The sequence below is a fragment of the Drosophila novamexicana genome, unplaced genomic scaffold, assembly GCF_003285875.2.
Source record: "Drosophila novamexicana strain 15010-1031.04,08,12 unplaced genomic scaffold, DnovRS2.1 tig00000932-arrow-arrow-pilon, whole genome shotgun sequence".
Classification (NCBI taxonomy): Eukaryota; Metazoa; Arthropoda; class Insecta; order Diptera; family Drosophilidae; genus Drosophila; species Drosophila novamexicana.
The window spans coordinates 1,108,821-1,131,333 of record NW_020824832.1 but is presented as its reverse complement, the minus strand read 5'-3'; the positions used below and the strand labels follow the sequence as shown (position 1 = coordinate 1,131,333).

At 39.2% G+C, this 22,513-nt stretch overlaps 1 protein-coding gene across 2 annotated transcripts; it reads right to left on the bottom strand.

The window, feature by feature from the left end:
* Positions 1 to 2,578: 2,578 nt before the first annotated feature.
* On the bottom strand, positions 2,579 to 13,341 carry LOC115765165 (F-box/LRR-repeat protein 4). Of its 2 annotated transcripts, XM_030708578.1 has the most exons (13): positions 13,009 to 13,341; positions 12,845 to 12,946; positions 12,448 to 12,786; positions 8,102 to 8,195; positions 7,840 to 8,044; positions 7,445 to 7,781; positions 7,130 to 7,380; positions 6,943 to 7,052; positions 6,718 to 6,882; positions 6,489 to 6,654; positions 2,955 to 3,146; positions 2,824 to 2,893; positions 2,579 to 2,767 (listed from the first exon to the last, which is right to left on the bottom strand). In XM_030708578.1, exons 3-13 carry the CDS (start codon positions 12,757 to 12,759, stop codon positions 2,693 to 2,695), a joined length of 1,977 nt encoding a protein of 658 aa, XP_030564438.1. In that variant the 5' UTR covers positions 12,760 to 12,786; positions 12,845 to 12,946; positions 13,009 to 13,341; the 3' UTR covers positions 2,579 to 2,692. The 2 variants fall into 2 exon arrangements, with proteins under 2 accessions (XP_030564438.1, XP_030564437.1); XM_030708577.1 differs by having other exon boundaries at positions 2,580 to 2,767; positions 12,448 to 12,946.
* Positions 13,342 to 22,513: the final 9,172 nt, after the last annotated feature.

Here is a 22,513-nt window from a genome sequence, read left to right as displayed (position 1 = left end):
TGTAGCTAGAGCTACATGCTCTAAACTCCGCTCATCCGACCAAGGTACTTTCCACCGGTTTATACCTTACAGCCATACTAAGAATTTGATTTTAAAAAAAAAAAACAAGAGAGAAGGTCTATCTTCGGCACGCCAAAGATATAATACCCTTGCAGACCCAACCTTTTCATAATGCTCATAGTGCTTTGCCCGTATCTAAGAAGCGCAGGGAAAATAGATAATGCCGAGTATGGCTAAGATATCTTAAACAAGTAAGAGGTTCTAGACCTGACTAGGGGATACCCTGAACCAAAGACAATATAAAGACTAAGTTGAGTAACGCCATACAACAAAGTGCTACTATGCAGCTTGATTTTTTGAAAATTGAGAACGAAAAGAAATCTTTATCATTACGCTCTCACAGCCGAAAGAGCGAAAAAGCTAAAAATAGAATGTACTCTCAGCTTCGGCTCTATGAGGGCCGTGCAAGCAATTATGTTTGTATGCGTGTGAAAATATGTATTTTTAAGTCGATGCAAATATTTACATATACAATTTCTTTAAATTAAATTAATATTATTTTTATTCACCCATTAAGACCATTTGTACTTTTTAATTACAATAAAAAAATGTAATTAAAAAAAAAAAATTAATAAAATGTATCTTTAAAAACCACAAATATTTTATTTCGTAATATAATTTTATTACTTAAAAATAATAATAATAATTTAACTAATAATGTAATTTAAACAATTAAGAGGTTCTAGTCGGAAGCTCTTGACCCTGAACCCTCTTATTCCAACGCCAAATAAATTAAAAAAAAAAAGTTCCCTTGGCAGGGTTCGAACTCGCAATTGACCGCACCACCTGCTATGCCTCTACTCAGCAGCCACACCAATAATATAGTACTTGTATGATAAAAAAAGGAACTAAAATAGCATTACCAAAAGAAAGTCGAAATTACCATGCTGTTAGAATGCGAAGCACACGCGCATGAATGTGTGTGTGTGTACATGTATACAGAAATTCTTAAAGCTGCTGCCCCATCCATTTGCGCAGTTGTATATAACTTTGGTTTTTTCTTAACCGATCTTTATAAAATTGTCTACAGTATTTCTTATTGTACCATAGAATATTTGTGTATTCTGAAAAATTCAATTGAATTGGCGATAGGTACAAAATGAAAGATACTTGACATATACATATATAATATTCTAAAAGGAACATATTATGTTTGGTGACTCTATCTTATTATTTACCCAATTTGCTCAAAAAACAGGATGTCGATATAGATTTTTATCGATTGCTTGAAAACGGAACAAGTTATCGATTATCGGAATCAAACTCGATCTCTCTTATAGGTTCTGAGATCCTTGCGTTCATACATACGGACGGACGGACAGACAGACAGACGGACATGGTTAGCTCGACTCGATTATTGATGTTGATCAAGAATATATATACTTTATGGGGTCGGAAATGCTTCCTTCTGCTTGTTACATACATTTGAATTTTGCACAAATACAATATACCCTTTTTACCCGTTTTCAGTGGGTTCAGGGTATAAAAGCTTATATATTGCTATTTTCTTAACATACATAGTTATTGCGCCTTGTGTAAAAATTATATAATTCTTAAATTTTCTGTAAAATTTATCGTTAGTATCTAGGGTTATATATAATTTAAACAAAGCATGCATTTCATGGATAAAGCAAAAGCACTTAGCGGCAATCGTAAGTTCAAAGCAATTTCGCTCAATGTACTTCGAAAACGAATGGACGCAAATCATCGACCAGCTTTGCTGAAGGCAGGCTGGCGAATAACTTTGTTGCTCGTGTCAGCATCAGCAAGCCGCGACTTCGGCATTCGAATAGCCAGTCGGCTGGCGTGTTGATTGAAGAGAGAAAAGCCAGATGAAAAGGTAGGCTTGAAATGTAGCGTCTTATTTAAATTTATGGGCGTTACACATCTGTGTTTATATTGTCTTATAGTGTCAGTTGCATCAGTGTTAGCAAAGCCAGCAGTAAGGGCTTCCTTTTTGCAAATTATTTAGGCCCCCTGCAGACAGACTTGAAGCGTTCCAAGAGAGAGCTTCATATGTTGCCGACTTGCTTGCTTCGAAATCGCTGATGCCTGCAAAAAAATCAAAAAAAATTATCAGACACATCGTTTTTCATGGCATGAACATCCATACGGACAGCAAAGGGGAAGCATAAACAGTTGCGGATAGGAACAGTTTAACGATGCGCAACAATGGATCCAATATATGCTTGTTTACGAGAAAAGATTGTAGAACCCTTGAACGGGAGTAGAGGGCAGCGAAAGCGAATCAACAAATGTCTTATTGTTAGCATCTAAGGCCCGAGTATTTTTAGCATAGGCGCGTCAGAAAAAGGATTTTTTTAAAATACTAGCAAACTGGGATTTGACAGACACAATTTAGTCAGCGGAAAGCCATAAGAATCGAAGGATCAAATTAGTGTTACGCTAAAAAAACAGTGCAAGTTAAATTCCAGCTCATCGTGACATCTTGGTGCATCATCCAGATGGCGAGTAACATGTAACAACAATATATTAGCTTTTTATGAATACGTTTAAATGGTTTTATATTCAATTTATTTATACGCCCAAACAATAATAATAATAATCAGCTACTATAAACACACATAGATAATAATAGTAGCTACATAGTGTATTTAATATTATTAGATGACTATCTGTCGTTGTAGATGCGGCTGCTCTTGATATCCACATTAAAGAGTCGCGACCAATCAGCAATTACATCGAGCTGCAAACAAGTCGAATAATAAGTAGAAAAAGGCTTAATATGGAAATCTACCCTACATCACGGTCCATGATGTTGTCGCAAAAGCATAGATCCAACAATTTCAGCTTTGTACAATGCACCAGAATGCTATACAAAAATTATACAAGTTTCATGAAGATAATTTTTATGTCACAATTTAAAAGCTTACTCATAAACACGTTCGTGGGTTATGTTAAGAATTCCCATCAGATCCAACTGCTCGAGATTCTTCCCCAGAGTTGCAATATGAATAAGATCACGTTCAGTGATGCCACGCATTGCCGATAGAAAGAGCTTTTTTAGTTTGGGGCAGTTGAAGAGCAGCTGGTATAGGCTATCTCCCAAGGTGGCTTCACGCATGCTGGAACATAAATAGTGAAATAATTATATAAATGATGCCACGCTTCTACGAAGTAAAGTAAACCTAAGTTGAGTTTTTCTGTTTTTCCAATTTAATATTATAAAACTAGAGCAGATGCTTAAGTTGGGAGCACCGACTAGGAAATTCCCTGAACTAATCGCCGAGCTTCCGTCACAAACATTCTAGCTTGCTTTTACAAAGCATAGCGGCACAGGTGACTTTGCGGCTGTGCTTCTTCAAATGCCCCACAATGGAAATGCTTTCGTGATTTGCTTCGGTGTTTATTATACTATCTAGATAAGATTTTTAGGGCATAACATATTACATCCGAGTGTGTGTAAATACCAAAGCCTAAAAGTGTACCTATAAAAATGTTTTTTAGTTTTTTTTTTTTTTAATTTTAGAGGGAACTGGGATATACTCACTATACGGTAGCCCACATACAAAATCTGGTTTCTTTAGCTATTATACATTATTATACAGAATTTCGATATCGATTTTTATTAATTTTGAAGGAAACGGGTTAAGTTGTCTATGGCAGGAGGGCGGATGCTGAATAAGAAAATATAAACTAAATGGGGTCGGATATACTTCGTTCTGCCACATACATTTGCACATAACTATTACTTCCTTGTTACCTATTTTAAATCGGTTCAGGGTATAACGAGTAAGAAAGAATTTTTGAGAGATACCCTGACCCATCTTCTTCTTCAACACCAAATACAGCTCGCGCTACGAGCCCGTTTGCTTTAGCAGTAAAAAAAAATAAATTGAATAAAAAAAAAAAAGTTTCCTCAATAAGACTCGAACTTGTAATATACCACAGTACTTTCGACCGCCTCTACTCAACAGCTATACCAATTTTCATAGTTAATAAAAAACAAAACGAATTAAAATAGCAACACAGAAAACAATGCAATTGCACTGTTGTTGATAGAATTCAATAAAATCGCGCGTGAGTGTGTATGTATACAAGCATACAGAAATTCTTGAACATTGCGCTAGCTGCCGCAAACACGTGGGTAGTGAAAACACATTTTTATACCCTGAACCCATTAAAAATGGGTATAAGGGTATATTGTATTTGTGCAAAATCCAAATGTATGTAACAGGCAGAAGGAAGCATCTGCGACCCCATATTCTTGATCAGCATCAATAGCCGAGTCGATCTAGCCATGTCCGCCTGTCTGTCCGTCCGTCCGTCCGTATGTATGAACGCAAGTACATATATAAAATATCTTTAATTTTATAGGTAGCTACAGCTAAAGGTTCAGGGTAGAAAAAGCGGATTTCGAAATCGATTTTTGTCGATTGCTTTGAAATGCGGCCAGTTATCGACTATCGGAAACTGTGCAGGACCATAATACCTTGCAGACCGAACCCTTTCATAAGCTAATATACATACCTTATGGGTTCGGAAATATCCCCTTCTATTAAACATTGCGAGACAAGAGTATAACAAATCATTTGCAAAACAACAACAGTGCGCATGAAATTCCATTTATTTTTGTCATCCGTCTCGATTGCCTAGATGTTTACGCGAGATGTCGAGGACATAGGAAACTCAGTGCAAAAATAAGGGACTAAGAGTGCCACTGTGTTTGTTTATCTGTCGAACCTACAACGCAGAGCGTAGAAACAACAACATCAATTTGGGTACTAAATTGTTGTATCGAGTATCGGCGCAAATAGGTAGAAATTTCAAATGCCAGCAGGCCATGGTAATAAAATCAAGGGGTTACGCACACGGAATATCAACATCATGACGTCACATTTCATAGGATTTTTATTCTGCGATTTAAAGCATATTTTTACCTTTATCATGTTCATTTAAATTATAACTTAATATGTTTTTTTTATAATAAATAATTTGTTTAAAAACGTACTAATGTACATAACGATCGCACACAAAATGCCTTAACCTGTGACTTCGTATGTTGTAATCTTCTTAAATTCTTATTCCTCCCTTGGCATTGCATGAAAATAAATCGAGTAAAAAACTAAGTGTGCCAATACTTTTGCGCAAGGAAAATGTGACATTTTTAAATAAAGTAATTTGGAAAAATTACTCTTATGTTTTTGTTACAAAACTTTAACTGATTTTTGTAGGAAATGCACTGGCTTATACAGGAGTTATTTCGGATGAATGTTTTGTTACCAAAAACGGATGCAAAATGGGTGAAAATGCTTGCTGTGCAAATACTTATGTGTCTGTACATGCAGATTTGCACCAAAACGTGTGTATTGAGACACATATGCCATCAACAATTTGCGCTTCGTTGCTTTACCTTATTCATAGTAATAATGTTTATAGAAAACAATTATAAATGATTATACCAACGGCTACACAGTAAATACGAAATTATATTTTTCTCTGACATTGGGTAAAAGTTATTATATAAGAACATAAATGGTCTTTGATTACAGCACTAGTCAGTTAAAACTAGTTAAAATACCTTTATTTGAGAAAGGTATTTTGTTGGTCCAAAAATTAAAAAAACTGAAATAGTTGCTTGCATGTTAAAAACGAGTGGAGAAGAAGAAGACATGACTTTGTTACTTTGTGAATCCCAGGCACAGCAGTGCTTAGAAACAACAAAAACAATGAGTTAAAATAGCTGTAGTTTTTTTTTCTTATAGAACATTTTCAAAAGTTGCTGAAGACAGCCGGGTGTTGTATTTGTGACTTGTGTGTGCAACCTCGGTATTCTGGTTCAAGTACATATTTTGTAAAAAGAGCTTTTGATCCAAAAACCCTATCAGTCTATTTATTTATTGCTCAATAAATAAAAAATATAAAAAAAAAAAATCCTGTGGTTCGGCTTAAATCATAATTGTGTCTTAAGGTCCACTTCCTGAACCATAACAATATGTGTGTACCAAGGTTTTGGCTCGAACCTTAAATCACCAGCAAAATGTTTTTGACAAAAACATTGTTTTCACAAATATTGTTCTGGTTGGGTTAATATTCTTTTAAAATTTATAAAATTGGTTCAGATCATAGAAAGAAAAATAAAATCATTCCTTGATTATAGAATACATTTCAAAAAGTGTGAAGCAATGTGAAGAAGTACAGCTGCTGGGTAATCCAGCACTACGTTGCGGGCGTGCATGTATGTGTGTATGTTTGGTTAGAATGAAGCTATAATGTTTGTAATAGTGGTAAGGAGCCAGGGTATTCTATACTCTTTAAATGTCAACGCTAAATATTTTTATACATTTTATATATATTACCAATCAAATTAGTTTAAATTATAAATATTTCTTACTTAAACAAATTTATTTTTGAAAACAATTTTTCATTCTTGGACCTTCGTATCGTATTATCAATGTACAACTTACCACCAACCTAGATCCAACTCTTCCAGTTGCTGGCAACGAGACAGCGATTGAAGGCCCCGTGCGGACAGAAAGTGTGCTTTCCACATGTCTAGCGAAATAAGTTGGGTGTTGTAAGTGGCCAGATGAGTTGCGACGTTATCCATGTTCACCGAAACACCGCAGAAGGCTGTATAACGTAATAAGATTAAGTAATTTTGGTGTGCGAGCCCAAAACCCTATGATAACCTACCTAAATTTAGATGCTTAAGTTTACGATTGCTTTCTAGCATGCTCAGTAGCAGCTCCGACTCAAAAGCAGTTTGAAACAGATCGAGCCGCTCTAGATTCTTGAGGTTGGCTAGGCAGGAAAAATTGAATAGTGGCGGATTCGTAGCGCAGTTGCGTAAACTCAGTTCTATAAGTGGAAAAACATCTTAGAATTTTAGACGGACAAATAAATTAGGCGATGACTTGCCTGTCAGATTATCACAGACTATACCCACTGTCTCAATGCAGCTGGCATTGAGAAATTTGCAAGAATTAAGCCGCAAATGGGTGATATTGTCTCCCCGTTGCGTCAGAAATCTATGGAAACGAATAAAGAATAGAAAGTGCTAAAAATTAATCAGCGCCTCATCATTTACTCGCTGAGTTTTATTCACTTTTTAAACTCCGTGGGTGAAATTTCTCCGAACCCGCCACACCAGGACAAATCCAGTTTGCGCAACATCGTCGCTCGTCGCGCTAATGTGCATAATAGCTCCGAGTTAGCCAACTGCCAGTAAGGCTTTAAGTTGATGTCGCAATAGAGAAGGGGATGCGTGGAAATGTCGTAGAACAGGTGCGACACTTGTCCCATGCGAAATAGCGACTTAAGGTCCAGATAGCTGAGTATTTTCAACAGGATTTCACACTACGAGAAAGACTTTACACATGAGATGAAGTGCGCAGCTTGTAAATCAACTTGGTTGGCCAACCGGCAGATCCGTGAGACAGATTTGTGGGGTACTGTTATGTATATGCTGCTCAGATTCCACATGGTTATCCATCAAAAACTGGCACAGATCGTTGTTTATAAAATCATGAAGTTTCCCCGCATAATTTTCACGGCAGATGGGTTGGAAGTTTAACGTGCGCAGCTTGCAAGTAATGGGTCCACTACCGTTATCTTCTCCAGAGATACCAATACGCTTTTCTACTGGCGCAAGCAGCTGATGCATGCAACGCATTGGGACAGTTCTTCCGCACAGCATAATAGCATCTATCTCGGTGTAATAATTTAGTCGACTATGATTAAAGTCGATGCGCAACGTTCTGTGTTAAAGCAGAATAGCATCAGTAAGGATAGTTAAAGGTGATGCATATGACTTACTTGGTTATCATGTTGGTCTTTTTAAGAGGCGGTGCAAAACGACGCGAATCACGTGGAAACTGATTTATATCACAGCTGTTAGAATCCCATAAGCAGGTCCAGCGTTTGGTAATGCTGTAAGCCCAAATTCGTACTACACCGCCCGGATTAAATGTTTCAAAGATAGCTACCTCCATTGGCACCACATATTTTTCGAAATATACAACTGTAAAAGCATGTTGGTAATATTGGTTTTTACTTGAACTGCGGCTGATACACTTACTAATAAAATCATGTGTGGGCAGCTCAGGCAAATTTTGTGCCTGAATCTCTTGCGTGGCTGATGGCGCAAACTGCCACCAGTCACCGTAGGTACGCTGTGGAAAAATTAAAATAGATTAAAAAAAAGGTAAAGTTCGTATAAGGTAAAAAAGGTATAATGGTTTCCTCCAAATGCATATCCGGCCTATAGTCTATTTATTCTTGGATCGATCTATTTACTCTTGAATCGCCGAGGCAATTTTGCCCCGCTTATATCTATGGCCGTACATATAAGCATGTCTATCTTAGACCTATAACAGCTAAAGTGTTAATATTTTTAGCGCAGATAACTTGCCACGTTTTTAATAAATCAACAAAAACCGATATCAAAATCCTATTTTTAATCATATTTATAAGGTCTTAAATACAAATCCACCAAATGTTGCACGTATATTCTCGTATTTTATTCACAGGTCAAGACCAATGATGCTGCAGACATTCAAGACGAGTCTCAGAGGGAGGTTACCCACATTGTTCAAGAACAGCAGAAAACTAACACACGTACCTATTTCGCGAAGAGGGGCTAAACCCGTAATCATAACAAATTCGGGCAGAAGGGGGCACATCCTAGTAATGGATAATAGACCTATCAGCCTTCAAACAACCTTCACACTATAAACTCTAGAATGCACATCAAGTCAAAAGAAGAAAACGGCCAACTTTTAAAAGCACATGAAGTTGTTCAACTCTCCTATTACTATTAAGTTGCATCTGATAACACGCCGAACGTTGAGAAACGTCATAGCTCATAGAAGGAAGGCATGCTCACGAAATGAAAGATAACAGCCAATCTAAGTGGCGAACAATTCAAGCGATTTGTGAGAGGTGGGACACTTCAGGGTGGAGTATTATCAAATATGAATGGCAATCTACAAACACTTAATAAACTTGGAGAGTAAGCTGTGGCCTATGTATTGATATCAGTTGCAGGACCCTACCCAGACGGGATTAGCAAATAATGCTTTTTACTAGATACTAGATTCCACTCCACTAGAAAACTTTTTGCAAAACTGGGAGTTACAATCCGAATCCATACTATGGCATCACAGGACCGGTGCGACCTCTTTTATTATCTAAAAATTGCATTCAGATAGCCAGGAGGCTATTAAATCCCTATCCTCATATAAAACAAACTTGAAAGTTGTGTCCGGTGGAAAGTAATTAACACAGCCGAAGAACAGCCCGGGTAACGTTGCTCCAAGGACACAGTGATATTGGAGACTACAAAAAAGCCGATTTGCTGGCACAGCAAGGATCAGAATTACCGCTATGAAAAGCACAAGCAGGATTAGCTGTGGAAAGCATTTGCCGAATGCAAGAAAGTCCACATATTAAAACAACAGGGCAACTGACCGCCTTGCCATAAAATACAGGGATGACAGCCGAATAACCGTAGTACTGACGGGACACTAGCCAATAGGTATGCATGTCGAAAAGGTAACCCTCAAACCACAACATGTAAATAACAAAAGGATGAAAAACCAAAAAGCAAAAGCCACACCAGCCTGATACCTGGAGGAAGTCCGTTGATTTCCGCCGAGTTTTTTTTAATTCTAACGGATATAAAAGCAATTGCCATACGAGGATTCTTGTTCTTCAAAACGAAGTCCAATTGTAATTGGACGGCCCAGGAGCAATATTAAATTTATTGGATGCTGGTTCCAAGCCCAAATAATCAATTTAAAATAATGCCAATACCGTTTCGATGCCTTCTTGCCTTTTAAAGCATATTCTATGGAGTTATAATATCTACTGCAGTAAATATCATCAACATCAAAATGTATGTACAAATATTACTCCTTCGCTCTACATGAAAATTCGTCAAAATTTTATTTTGACATTAGAAGAAGATTAAGAGAAAACGTAAAAAAGAGAAAAGGAAATGTTTGATTTTTAAAGCCAATAAAACCAATTACATATGCAGAACCACATAAAATATACAAACAATATTATAAACAATTGTTCTAATATTTCGCATAGAAAAGCGTCAAGTGAAAATAGTGATATTTTGACATAAATAAATAAATGAATAGCTTTAAAAAAAATATGTTCATTTTTTTATTTGAGGGGAAAGAGGGATAAACTTATAAACTCCGACCCCAAATTGTATATATATCCTTGGTCGATCTAGCTTTGTCCGTCGGTCTGTCCGTATGTATAAACGCATCGATCTCACAACCTATAAGAGCTACCTAATGGTGCAATCCCAAGCAAGTGTAAAAATCGATATCGAAGTCTTGTTTTTTGAACAAAACTCTTTCACCAAATTTTACATATGGTACAATTACAATAGTACGCACAAATCAAGAATGTTCCATTTTATACTTTAAAACCCTGAAAAAAAATGAGTAAAAGAGAGCATAATGTATTTGTGCAAATGTATGTTACAGGCAGAAAGAAATTATCAGCATCAACAGTCGAGTCGGTCTAGCCATATTGTGTGCTTACTCATGCGGGAAATATATATATTTTAGCCGACTTGTCATTTAATGCTCCGATTTTCGGGCAACATATGGTTCAATTTTGTACCACTCTTAAATTAGGGCTTCTTTAGTGTCAGTTTTCATTAAATTTGTATGCTTTCTAATGCTTTTTTCCAGTTCTTAGCATAGGTACTCGATTGGATTGGGGTCTGATGAATAGGGTTTTCTCCACACCTGAATTCGTTCAGATCTGATCGAATATCACACTTGTTTTCGTCGCAGAATAAGACATCGTTCCACTAAGTTCATTGAGTAATAAACAGATAGAGAAGGCATTTGAATCAAAAGCGCTTTTTCATAATACTGCATGAGCGAGAACGAGGTTGCAAACACAAATTGCAAAAACACAACACCCGGCTGTCTGCAGCTACTTCTGCCGATGCCCAAAATTCAATGACAACTTTAGAACATTTTCCATAAGGGCCAACAACAAAAATAATCAAAATAAAACGACTCGACAATGAAAAAAGCACACCACATATTCTATCCTTGCTATCTCTTTCTGAGTTGAAGCTACAGCCTATGATCTTAGCTTCTGCACTCTTCTAACTCATTGTTGTGGATTCTAAGCACTGCTAAGACTATGATTCGCAGAGTCATGTCTTCTTCTTCTCCACTCGCTTTCAACTTGCAAGCAGCCAGGCTGATTTGTATCATTTTTCATTTTTCGACCAGCAAAGCACGCTTCATAATTACTTTTCAATGTAATGGTATACAATGTTTAAAGAAAACAATTATTAATTATTGCACCAATAGTTGCACAGTAAATACGAAGTATTATTTTTCTCTCACATAGAATAAACAAGGGGCTCTACTCGGAAGGCCCCGACTACAGAGTCTCTGAGTCCTCTTCTACCAACCGCAAATGCAGCTCGCGCTACGAACGCGTTTGCTTTAGCAGTAAAAAAAATTAATTAATAATAAAAATAGTTCGTTCAGAGGATTTGAGACCGACCTACAGACCGCACTATTTAACACCGCCTCTACTCAACAGCCATATTTCCAATTGACTCTTAGCGAGAAAAAAAAACGGATTAGAAAAGCAACACATACACACAGCTTAGAATACATTACACTCGCAGTTGCTGTTGTTGATAGAATTTAAAAAAGACGCGCATGAATGTGTGTTTGACTTCGATGTCGATTTTTATCAATTGCTTGGAAACAGGGCAAGTTATCGAATATCGGAAACAAACTCGTGCTTTGCGGGCACTAAAAGGACCAATTTCTTTGCCCCTAGGGGATGTAATTGCTCGGAGGGGTGCCTCTAGCAGGCGAAACGATTCTGACTGCCATTAGCCTGGCAATGGCCGATGGATCGATTCCGTTCTTCTTTTTTCTGCTAGTTGAAAACATTAAACGTGTATTATACATGCGTGTATCTTGAGTTATGACAGTCTCCATAATAAATAATAATAAACGAGCGATATATGTACATATTCCAATTATTAGCTTTAATAGTTTATATTAAAGACATTATCAGACGGACGGATTTGGGAAGATCGTCTCAGCCCTAACCTCGTACTGACCAAGAATATATAAACTTTATGTACGCGGATATGATTTATCCTGTTAGTTACATACATTTGCACAACCGCAATAAACCAATTGCAAAGGGGTTATGTTATACAAAAAATTGAAGCGTATTTAATCGATTTCATAACATTTATGCCTCACGCCTCCACGGTTCATGCGAAATCTTTTGTATGTTACCGATATTTAAATCAATCTCAAAGAATGGAAACAGAATAAAAATTGCGATATGCTTCTTAGTTTTCATGTGATATGCATAAGCGTGTATTTGTTAGTGACTACCTTAACTTACCATTGTAAAGGTCTCTGGGAAATCGCCATACGCAGGAAATTTGGTAGGCCTGCCAATAACATTAGCCGCCGTATAAGATATGCTATAATCAATACCATATTGCGAGCTAAAGTCTAGGACTCCCAGTACATATTGTCCTAGGTAGTAGCCCTGATCATCATGAGATTGTGACTGAACCTTGCTGCCACAACTGAACCAGCCGCCATTGCACTCGTTGGTGCGCTCCATTAGCATGGCCGTAAAGTCGATGAGTGCATCGGGTTCGGTGTCGCTGGAGCTGCCGTCCTCGCCGCTGAAGGCCAGCAGGGACATGCTGTACTTCAATTGTGTGGGGCCGTCCTTAAGCCTCAGTGTAATATTTGCTCGTAAAAATCGCAATCGCAGCGCTTTGACGTACCAGTATAAGTGCTTCGCATAACGCGCTTTGTCCCTGAACGCAAGTTAAGGCCCGTCCCGCAAAAAATGCAGCTCAAAAGGTAAGTTCGCAGAATGGCAGGTGCTGCAAGAGAGAAGTTTGTAAATATCGTTGATAACAAAGCAGCCTCTGTTTTAGCCACTAACTGCAATGCAGGTGGTTCTTGTACTAGCAGTTGTGTACGGATTAAATCCGACAGTTAAACACGTTTCTGGGGTTGACGTTGGTACTTAGCTGTACAAACAAAGAAATGAATCGAGTGACGCTAATTTAATTAAAGGCTATCGCGAATTCCTTTTTGATCTCTGTTGAGCAGCGGTTTGCGTTGGTGCCGAAGCGCCTATTCGTTGGTGATTGCTTTCAATGTGCTGGCATCAATTTTGGTAAGACTTCTGGTTAATAATAAAAATTCTTTTAATGAATATTTCTGATATTTATTTTACAATTAAATTTTGACATCAAATCCAAAACAAAGCATCACTCCTAAGTGCAATAAAAATATTAGCAGAGTTGCAAGCGGCATAGTTTTCGATATCGATTTAATTTCTGACTTTGCGAATGCAGCGCTGTGTAGTTATAGAGACCAAGGCATGACGTGATTGTAAATCGCATTTTGACTAGTTCTCTGACAAACGATTCAGTTGATTGTAATAAATCTATCAAATGATTCCTACATAACAATTTTCTGGTTAAACCTGATGCATGGGAATAAATATTTCGCTTAAGCCTGCCTAACGCTAAGTTACTTTCACTTTTCCATTAAACAACTATCATGCATTGTATTACGGGCATACATAAATAATAACCAAAATAGTACCACAAAATAATATGCTGTGTTGTGTTTGCTGACTGAGGATGGACGTCCGTCAAGCTAACGACCCTGACTTAGCTCGATTTAGTCAATTTTGGAACTTGGTTCCGGAGCTGGAATCAACCACTATTATATGCATTTATTTATGTTTTTAGGTACAAAACCAAATAAACGAGAATTGCAAAAAGTTACTGTCTACTAAAATGTCAAAACCAAGGGTACCCAAAATTTACGTTTTCACCATTTCTTTAATATCTTAATTCAGGAATATTGGGCCAAAAAATGCATATAAAGGATTAAAGCCTATAATTTCAGTTAATCAATCTTGAAAGAATTGTGAAAGTCAATCAGAAAGTATTTCACAACAGCGCAGCAATCTCGTGGGTAGTCCCATACAATATGACAGCCTTGCTCTTGAATCCTAATATCTTTTCTCAGGAATAATGTCCCTCAATGCACACTATATTAATTTAAAGATACATGTTTAAGGAAGCGTTAGGCATTCATTTTAAACAAAGTTCTAAGAAAAATATTTATATGTAAACACACCTCATGTTATACATTCAAAAGGCCTATCGAACTACTAGCTCCAACGGTAGCTGAGCCACTGCTTGGAATCAGGGCTGAACAATTTAACACACCATTCAGCGGGAACAAATTAATTCGAATTAATTAGGTATATTAAAGAAATGAAGACTTTGTTACGGGCAGCAATACCATTAAAAAAATAAATACTAAGCCAAACAATATGCTGTTTTTGGGATTGCTAGCTGGAGGAAAGTTATCGATAGTTTCGAGGGGTACGCAACTATCGGAGCCACCACCTCCTTATCATGACTCTGGTCATTTTTGAAGGTGAGAGCGGTTTTTGTTGGGAAGAAAAAAAATGAGTAAGAAAAGTAGGAAAAGATGCAGTCAAGTGCAAGCCGGCTGCATAAAAAGAAAAAAAATTTTAGATCATCGAAAAGGCGAATTTCCGGTAATTAGAAGAAATATATTAATTAAATTTAAATGAACAAAAAATGCAAAAAGATATATACATATGCTCAATTAAATTTATTAGTGTCGGGAGGTGCCGCAGGCAAGGAGAGAAGCGGGTTGGCCACCACCTCTGGGTGGCCCCAGATCATTCTATATAGCAATAAATAATCAAAATTGATCAAAAACATTAAAAAAATAGCAGTTGAATAATTAATTAGAAATAAGCATAATTTTATATGAGTTTAATTATTATTATCATAATTATTCATATTATTTATTATTAAATATAAGAAAGCGCTATTATTTATTAGTAGAGGCCACGCGAAGGCGACGACGAAAGGCAATAATTTATTAATCATAATTTTCATTTATGACAAACTTAAATTAATTTGTTCGTCCTAGGTGTTAGTGTCGTCAAGCCGTTTTCGCGTCTGCCCTACAAGGAAAAATTATTTTGAAAATTGTGAAATATGTTAAGTGTTAATTTATTGAATGTCCTTGTATGAGCAATAGTAAAATGTTCGAGTAAGGAGTTGTGGTGGGTGAGATAAGGGTGTAAGGCGCGTGCCCGTCAGGATTTGGGAGTTGGCAAGTGCATTTATGGCCAACCCATAGTGGGGAGGGCTCCGTTCGGGTGGACCTTAATAGCTGTCCACCGTACGCAAGTTTTCAGGTTGTCCGAAAGAGTGTTCGAACAGTAACCGAAATTCGTTAGTCCAAGTTCAAATATAAATTATTTTGTTAATCGACTCTTCCATTGATCGAAGTCTTACTCACCCCTGGTTGATCTCTGTCTAGCCGGCAAATCGATAATAGGAATGTGATCGACAAATCGGATCATAACAGCTTTAAATAACTGGCACTTTTCAATTAAAAATTTCAAAATTAAATAAGTATGGCCGATAATGGCCCTAAATGCACGGGATATGTTTATGGGGGGAAGAAAGGTGTCAAAAGAAACCTTTTCAATTTTCGACTTGAAATTATTTTCTGTTAATTAATAAGTTGAATATTTTTTTCTAAATTTACTTTTTGATAATTCATTAATTGATTGTTAAATTAATTTAATGGCAGCATAATCCTCGACAAAAAATAAAAAAAGAGAGTAATTTTAAAAACTTTTTCCTCTCTTATTAGCTAAGGTGTCAAAAGAAATAGGAAAAATAAGGTGTAATAGAAATAGAAATAAATAGGTAGAAATAGTGTTAATCAACATTCACATGCAATAAAATCATAGCAATATTTCAACATATTTTAACCAATATATATTTTTTCTCCGAAAATGGATAATGTATAATAGTTTAACACTAGACATTGAATTAGTAATCATTTTACTCTTAAATCAAGGAAATCCGCCAGTCAGTTTTAAAGTAATTGTCATTTTTCTATTTTTCGCTTAATACCCCTTTGCAAAATAATATAGTACTTAGTATTATATGTATATATATCAACATTTTCATGCAATAAAATGGTGGGAAATATTTTTATTAACGATGTTTTACAATTTGAAATTGGGCGCTCACATGTTGAATTGAGGCATGGGATGTCAAAAAATGTGTCAAATTCAGTTATGCATATAATTAAACTGGCAATGCAACAGCAACAGCGTTAACATCCTATAACTAAAAGAAAAGGAGAATATTCTTAAAATAAAGCATCGCTACCTCAGAAAATTAAACATTGTTGCTTTAAAAACTGCGTCATCATCAATCATCAGACTAGATCAGAAGCCAAAATTAAATTATAATTAAAAAACTAAGGGCACATAATGGGGGCGCAGTCATATTTTTTATTTGCACCTTATGCGCTTGAAAGATGAAATGGCGAAATTATCGAAGTCACAGCCACCCCAGATGCCACAGCAGTTTCAGATACCGCAGGCGCCGTGTTACCCGCGGCGCCCATGTTTGCAGCCACAACAAAGATGGATGCAGCAAATGCAAATTTCACAGCCGCAGAGGGCTTAATGTATATTGTACGAGTATATGGAATATTAATAATATATAATATATAAAACTCAATTCTTTTTGATTTGATTTAACACTTCCTTATTTTTGTAGCTTATATTTATTTTAAGATGTCTGAACTTAATTCTCGACTGCACCAATTTAATTTAAAAAGTGCCTTATTCCGATGTTATGGCCATCGATATATATTAATTAGATATCGATAGTACTTATAGTATTATCTTACATTGGCTTATTTCTAGTATTTTATAACAGTAACTTATTACTAGTATTTACATTATTAACAGTATTATCGTTATTTACATTTGACTTGACCATACCGATCGTTCATGATCTATGAACTAGCCGTTACAATTTCGTTTACTGGATTTATCTAACACACTATGAAATGGTAGTTGCATCATCTGACAGTTATTTACATCTACTATTTTATAGCTATTATTTTTAGATACTCGATTGATCTTATACGGTCCACAATATTTGGGCATAAACTTATTCAAATTACGGATTACAACGAAATCTCCTAATTCGGCCTTATTTCGTGCCCTATGTTTCTTTCGAGATAGCTCTTCATTTTTTAATTGTGACTGAACAATGTTATTACCTGCGCTTTTAGTCAAGGATTTTAAATCTCGCTGTTCCATGCTACTAATCCTATTGTATAAGTACTCAGTCAGTTCATCTCGAATGGGTCCTTTTTCACGTACTACTATGAACCGCACTGTAGATAGCGAACTCTACCCTAACCATTAATTTATACCAGTCTGTTTGGAATAATGGTACCGACATTTTTCCCAGCATAGTTGTTAGCAGCCGGTTAACTCGCTCGTCTTGGTCATTAGCCCGTGGCTACCTTATTATGTTCTATATCATGATCGCTCGAATAGGTAGCATTCAAAATATTTACCCAGCTAATCTTTGGTCTCACGTGCACTTGTACAATTTACTGGAAAAAGCTTTACAAATTTTGTTGTTGCGGGACGAATTAAGTTATCGATTGTTTAGTATTAAGTATATTCTGAAAGTATGTATTTTTGCCCTGTGAATGTACGGGCACATTGTATTTGGCTTGTTGCCGCCATCACTTAAATGTTAAGCTCATTATTGTCGTGAGTTAGAAGGCCGTAGGAGGGAAGACTGCGGTAAGATTCTGAGGGAATATATATTTAAGTTCTAACCTATATAATCCGTTCAGAATAAAACACTTGCACTAGCACGTTTTGCATTACGCTGTCTCTATTAACATCGGAGTAACATGGCCAGTGGCCAGGCGTAAACCTTGCAGTGTTCAAATTGCAACTCCACCTTCGTTTGGCACGCGACATGATCTTTTATTCGCAGTTCTTATTGTAAGAAACTGCAAGGGCGACTTGCACTGGAGACAAGACGTGGTGTAACTTTGGAGTTACAGTGCGTGTAGATAGACACAGCACAGGCAGGGCCTCCACCCCAGTTATAGAGTTACCATTGGTACGCAGCCAGCGTAAAATATAGTAGAAGTCATCTCCGAGCTGAACAGGATGACACAACGGTCACCCAGGAAAAGCCCACGCCTGAATGATGGCCAGGAGATAACTACCACGGCGAGTGAGGTGCCACCGAAGCGGACAAGTAGAATGGTGAGCACTGTATCACAAATGCAAGTTCCCGCTGTGAGCGCGCCACAAAGCCCCAGCACCGAGGATGTGGGCACAAGGGTACAACCTGCCGGCACTGTGGCCGCAGGAGTGAGTGCACGAGCCAGCATATTGACAGGAGCGCCAAGCCCAAGCACGCAACTCTCAAGTGCTCAAGTCATGGATTTGATAAAGAGAGTCGCTGCGCTAGAGCACGAGTTGCAGAGGTCAAAAACTGGTCAAGCACATGTGAGTACAGTTACTGATCCCGTTAAATTGAGTGATGCTGGCGTGGGTCGTACAGCTAACCTGCCGCCATTTTTGAGTGGAGAGCCATCGTCGAGTGGAAGTTTGAGTGAAATTGCAATTATGAGTGGAGTCCCAAATTCAAGTGTTAGTTTGAGTGAAACTGCAATTTTGAGTGGAACTGCCATTTTGAGCAGATCGCCATCTTTGAGTGAGGCATTGCCTACTTCATTGAGTGGAAATTTGGGACCACAGTTGCAAACGGTAGAACGAGTTACAGTTATGGATAACTGTTCTACAACATCAAGCCGCTCGACGCCATATTGTTCTGCAGGCATTGCGCAGTCAACGCTCAGCCACACGCCGGCACAAGAGAACCAACCTGTGATCATTTTGGAGCCAACGCAGGCAACTGGGGACTTCGCATGGGCGACACCCAGGAACGATTTATGCCTGCTACGCAAATTACCAGATCTACCTGAGTTTGGAGGCCAACCTGAGGATTGGCCTATATTCTTCTGCGCGTTTACGGAAACAACTTTGGCGTACAACTGTACGAATCTGGAGAATAACCAGCGATTGTTGAAGGCACTCAAAGGCGAAGCACGTGATACTGTGAAGTCGTTGCTCATACATCCCAGGAATGTGAACAACGTGATGGAACAATTACGTTTTAGATATGGCCGTCCAGAACAACTAATACGCAGCCAGCTAATTGGTATTCGAGAGGTGCAGCCAATTCAAGAGCACAGCATAGCGAAAATCATGCCATTTGCTACACGAGTGAGTAACCTTGCCGCTTTTCTACGATCAGCTAACGGAGAACAGCATTTAGCGAATCCTACACTGATGGAGGATTTGGTCGCTAAGCTACCACCAAGCAAGAGGGTGGAGTGGGCCAGACATGCAGCTACGATTAGGCCTTTCCCGACTGTCGTACATTTTAGCGCGTGGTTAATGGACTACGCCAATTTGGTATGTACGATTGTGGACGTCGATGGTAAGGAGCAGAAGCGTAGAGTGCTGCATGCCAGCATTGACCAGAATAATGAAGGGCGACACCGAGGTCGCACCAAACAGTGTCCAATCTGTAATGGACAACACGCAGTCAGGGACTGCAACGAGTTTAACTTAGCCTCTCCGCTAAAAAGGTGGACGTTTGTTAAAAGGCATCGGCTTTGTTTCTCGTGCCTACGAGATGGCCACATGGCAAGAGTCTGCAAAAGGGCAAACGAATGTCAAGTCAATGGATGCCGGAAGAGGCATCATCGCCTTTTACATGATCATGATGCTATGAGTCACTATGCACCGCAGCCAGCGGGTGATAGAGTGATGAATACTGGACGGATGCCGCAGCCAGCGGATCCGCACACAAGGGTACCGCAGCCAGTGGATGCTCAATTGACGCAACAAACGAATTTAAGTTGTGTCGATTCGGATGGAGAACGCCTACTATTCCGCATATTGCCAGTGACATTGCACGGGGCCAATAAGCGGATCGATACGTATGCACTCCTCGACGAGGGCTCGTCCGGAACTATGATAGACGACGAGCTACTGCGCGACCTAGATGTCAAAGGGGAACGCAGGCAACTAAATATACAGTGGTTTGGTGGAAGAGCAACCAGCGAGCCGACCACAGTGGTAAGCATGGAAATTAGTGGAGCGGACAAACGCAAACGTTATGTCCTGTCAAATGTGTACGCCGGGTCCAACCTGAGCTTACCGATGCAAAGTCTGCATCGAAGTGATGTACAAATGTTGGACAACGGTGCACGACTTCCAATGAAACCGTATCGCGGGGCGGTACCAAAACTTCTGATTGGACTGGACCATGCGCATCTTGGACTGCCAATGCAAACAAGAAGGTTTGCACCACAGGGACCATATGCCGCAGCCACCGAACTTGGATGGGTGGTTTTTGGGCCGGTAAGAGGTCAACCAACGGCAAGGACAACAAAGTCATGCCTCCTAGCAGTGTCGCAGGAGGATGCAATCCAAAAGATGGTAAACGACTATTTTGATATCGAGAACTTCGGTGTGAAGCTTACGTCACCAGTCGCAGCCAGCGACGATGCACGAGCACAGAAGATACTCGAAGACACCACGGTGAAAATAGGGGAACGTTACCAGACAGGTTTGTTATGGAACCGTGATAATGTTGAGTTGCCACGAAGCTACGATATGGCATACAAAAGATTGGTCAACATTGAGAGAAAGATGAAGCGTAACGATCAGTTTAAACGAGCCTATATGAAAATTATGGACGATTATGTTCATAAAGGATATGCTCGACGCTTGAAGCATCATGAGGTCGCTTTAGCCAACAGCGACAAACTTTGGTATCTGCCGCACTTTGGAGTTGAAAATCCAAATAAGCCCGGTAAGATAAGACTGGTGTTCGACGCGGCAGCAAAGGTCGGTGACATTTCATTGAATTCGGCATTATCCAAGGGGCCGCAGCACTACATGTCGCTGCCGGCTATTCTCTTCCATTTCCGGGAAGGTGCGGTTGGCGTTTGTGGAGACATCAGAGAGATGTTCCATCAAGTGTAGATTCGACCGCAGGATAGATGCGCCCAGCGATTCTTGTGGCGAAACGGCGTTGACCGCCGGGAGCCTGATGTTTATGAGATGAGGGTAATGACATTTGGAGCAGCATGCTCGCCAAGCACCGCGCACTATGTGAAGACCTTGAATGCCCTGCAGTATCAGGATTCAGACCCTCGCGCGGTTAAAGCTATTCTTGAATGTCATTATGTGGACGACTATGTGGATAGTTTTGATAGTGAAGGCGACGCCATCGCCATATCAACAAGAATAAGAGAAATACATGCAAATGCTGGATTTGAATTGTGCCAGTTTACTTCCAGTTCGCCAACCGTAGCTGACGCCCTGGGCCAACATGGGGCTGCCAGGAGCATCGGATGGGGCGAAGCTGAAGAAAAGATTCTGGGCATGTGTTGGCAGCCTGCCACGGACGATTTCAAATTCAACATGAGGTACCACAAAGTACCCCGATGTGTGCTAAATTTGGAGCGAGTACCTACGAAGAGGGAATTCTTGAGCTTGATCATGTCAACATTTGATCCCTTGGGATTTCTTAGCTGTCTCATGATAACTGGAAAGTTACTTATGCGTGAGATCTGGCGACGAAATGTGCAATGGGATGAACCCTTACCAGATGAGATCGCCCGCGCCTTTAGTAAATGGCTTCAGGATATGAACAATGTGGAAGGATTTCGAAGCTCGCGCCATTACTTTGGCCCAATACCCGTGCGGGCAATACAACTGCACGTTTTTGTCGACGCTAGCCAGTCAGCATTCGCAGCTGTGGCTTACTTAAGGGTAACCTACGACAACAACGACGTGCGAGTATGCTTCGTATGTGCCAAGACGAAATGTGCCCCAATGAAAACGATGTCAATTCCACGACTGGAATTGCAAGCTGCTGTGTTAGGAACGAGGCTGATGGACACTGTCAAAAAGGAGCACAGTATAGCGATCAGCGATGCCATACTATGGACTGACTCAAAGACAGTGCTGCGTTGGATAGGCAGCACCCACCGTCGATATAAGCAGTTCGTCGGAAATCGAGTGGGAGAAATTTTGGAGTCAACAAAGGTTACCCAATGGAGATGGGTACCTACTGCTGAAAATGCAGCAGACGACGCAACGAGGCCGCACTGCCACGTAGACCTCAGCCAACGGTCACGATGGTTAGACGGGCCAACATTTTTGCGGCAGCCGGAAAGCAGCTGGCCGCAGCCCGAACCGGGCACCGAACACTCATCCTGCGATGATGAAGAAGAGATGCCGAGTGAATTTGCCTTAGTTGCAGCAAATAACTTTTTCATTTCATTTCAGAGATTCTCTAGCTACAGCCAGGCTGGTGAAGACGACGGCTTGGGTTCTAAGGTTCACGCGCTGGTGCCGTGGACATAGGACTGACATTGAGAGATTCGGCCTCACCGCTACGGAATGTGAGGACGCTGAGAAATTGCTGATACGGCGAGCGCAATGCGAAGCA

Excerpts from the sequence above, each read along its gene's own strand:
- LOC115765165 (XM_030708578.1), bottom strand. The coding sequence starts at position 12,759 with ATGTCCCTGCTGGCCTTCAGCGGCGAGGACGGCAGCTCCAGCGACACC. Across the intron at positions 8,045-8,101 it reads GCCCACACATGATTTTATTA|TTGTATATTTCGAAAAATAT; the intron begins GTAAGTGTATCA and ends ATGCTTTTACAG. Across the intron at positions 3,147-6,488 it reads GAGTTGGATCTAGGTTGGTG|CATGCGTGAAGCCACCTTGG; the intron begins GTAAGTTGTACA and ends TTTATGTTCCAG.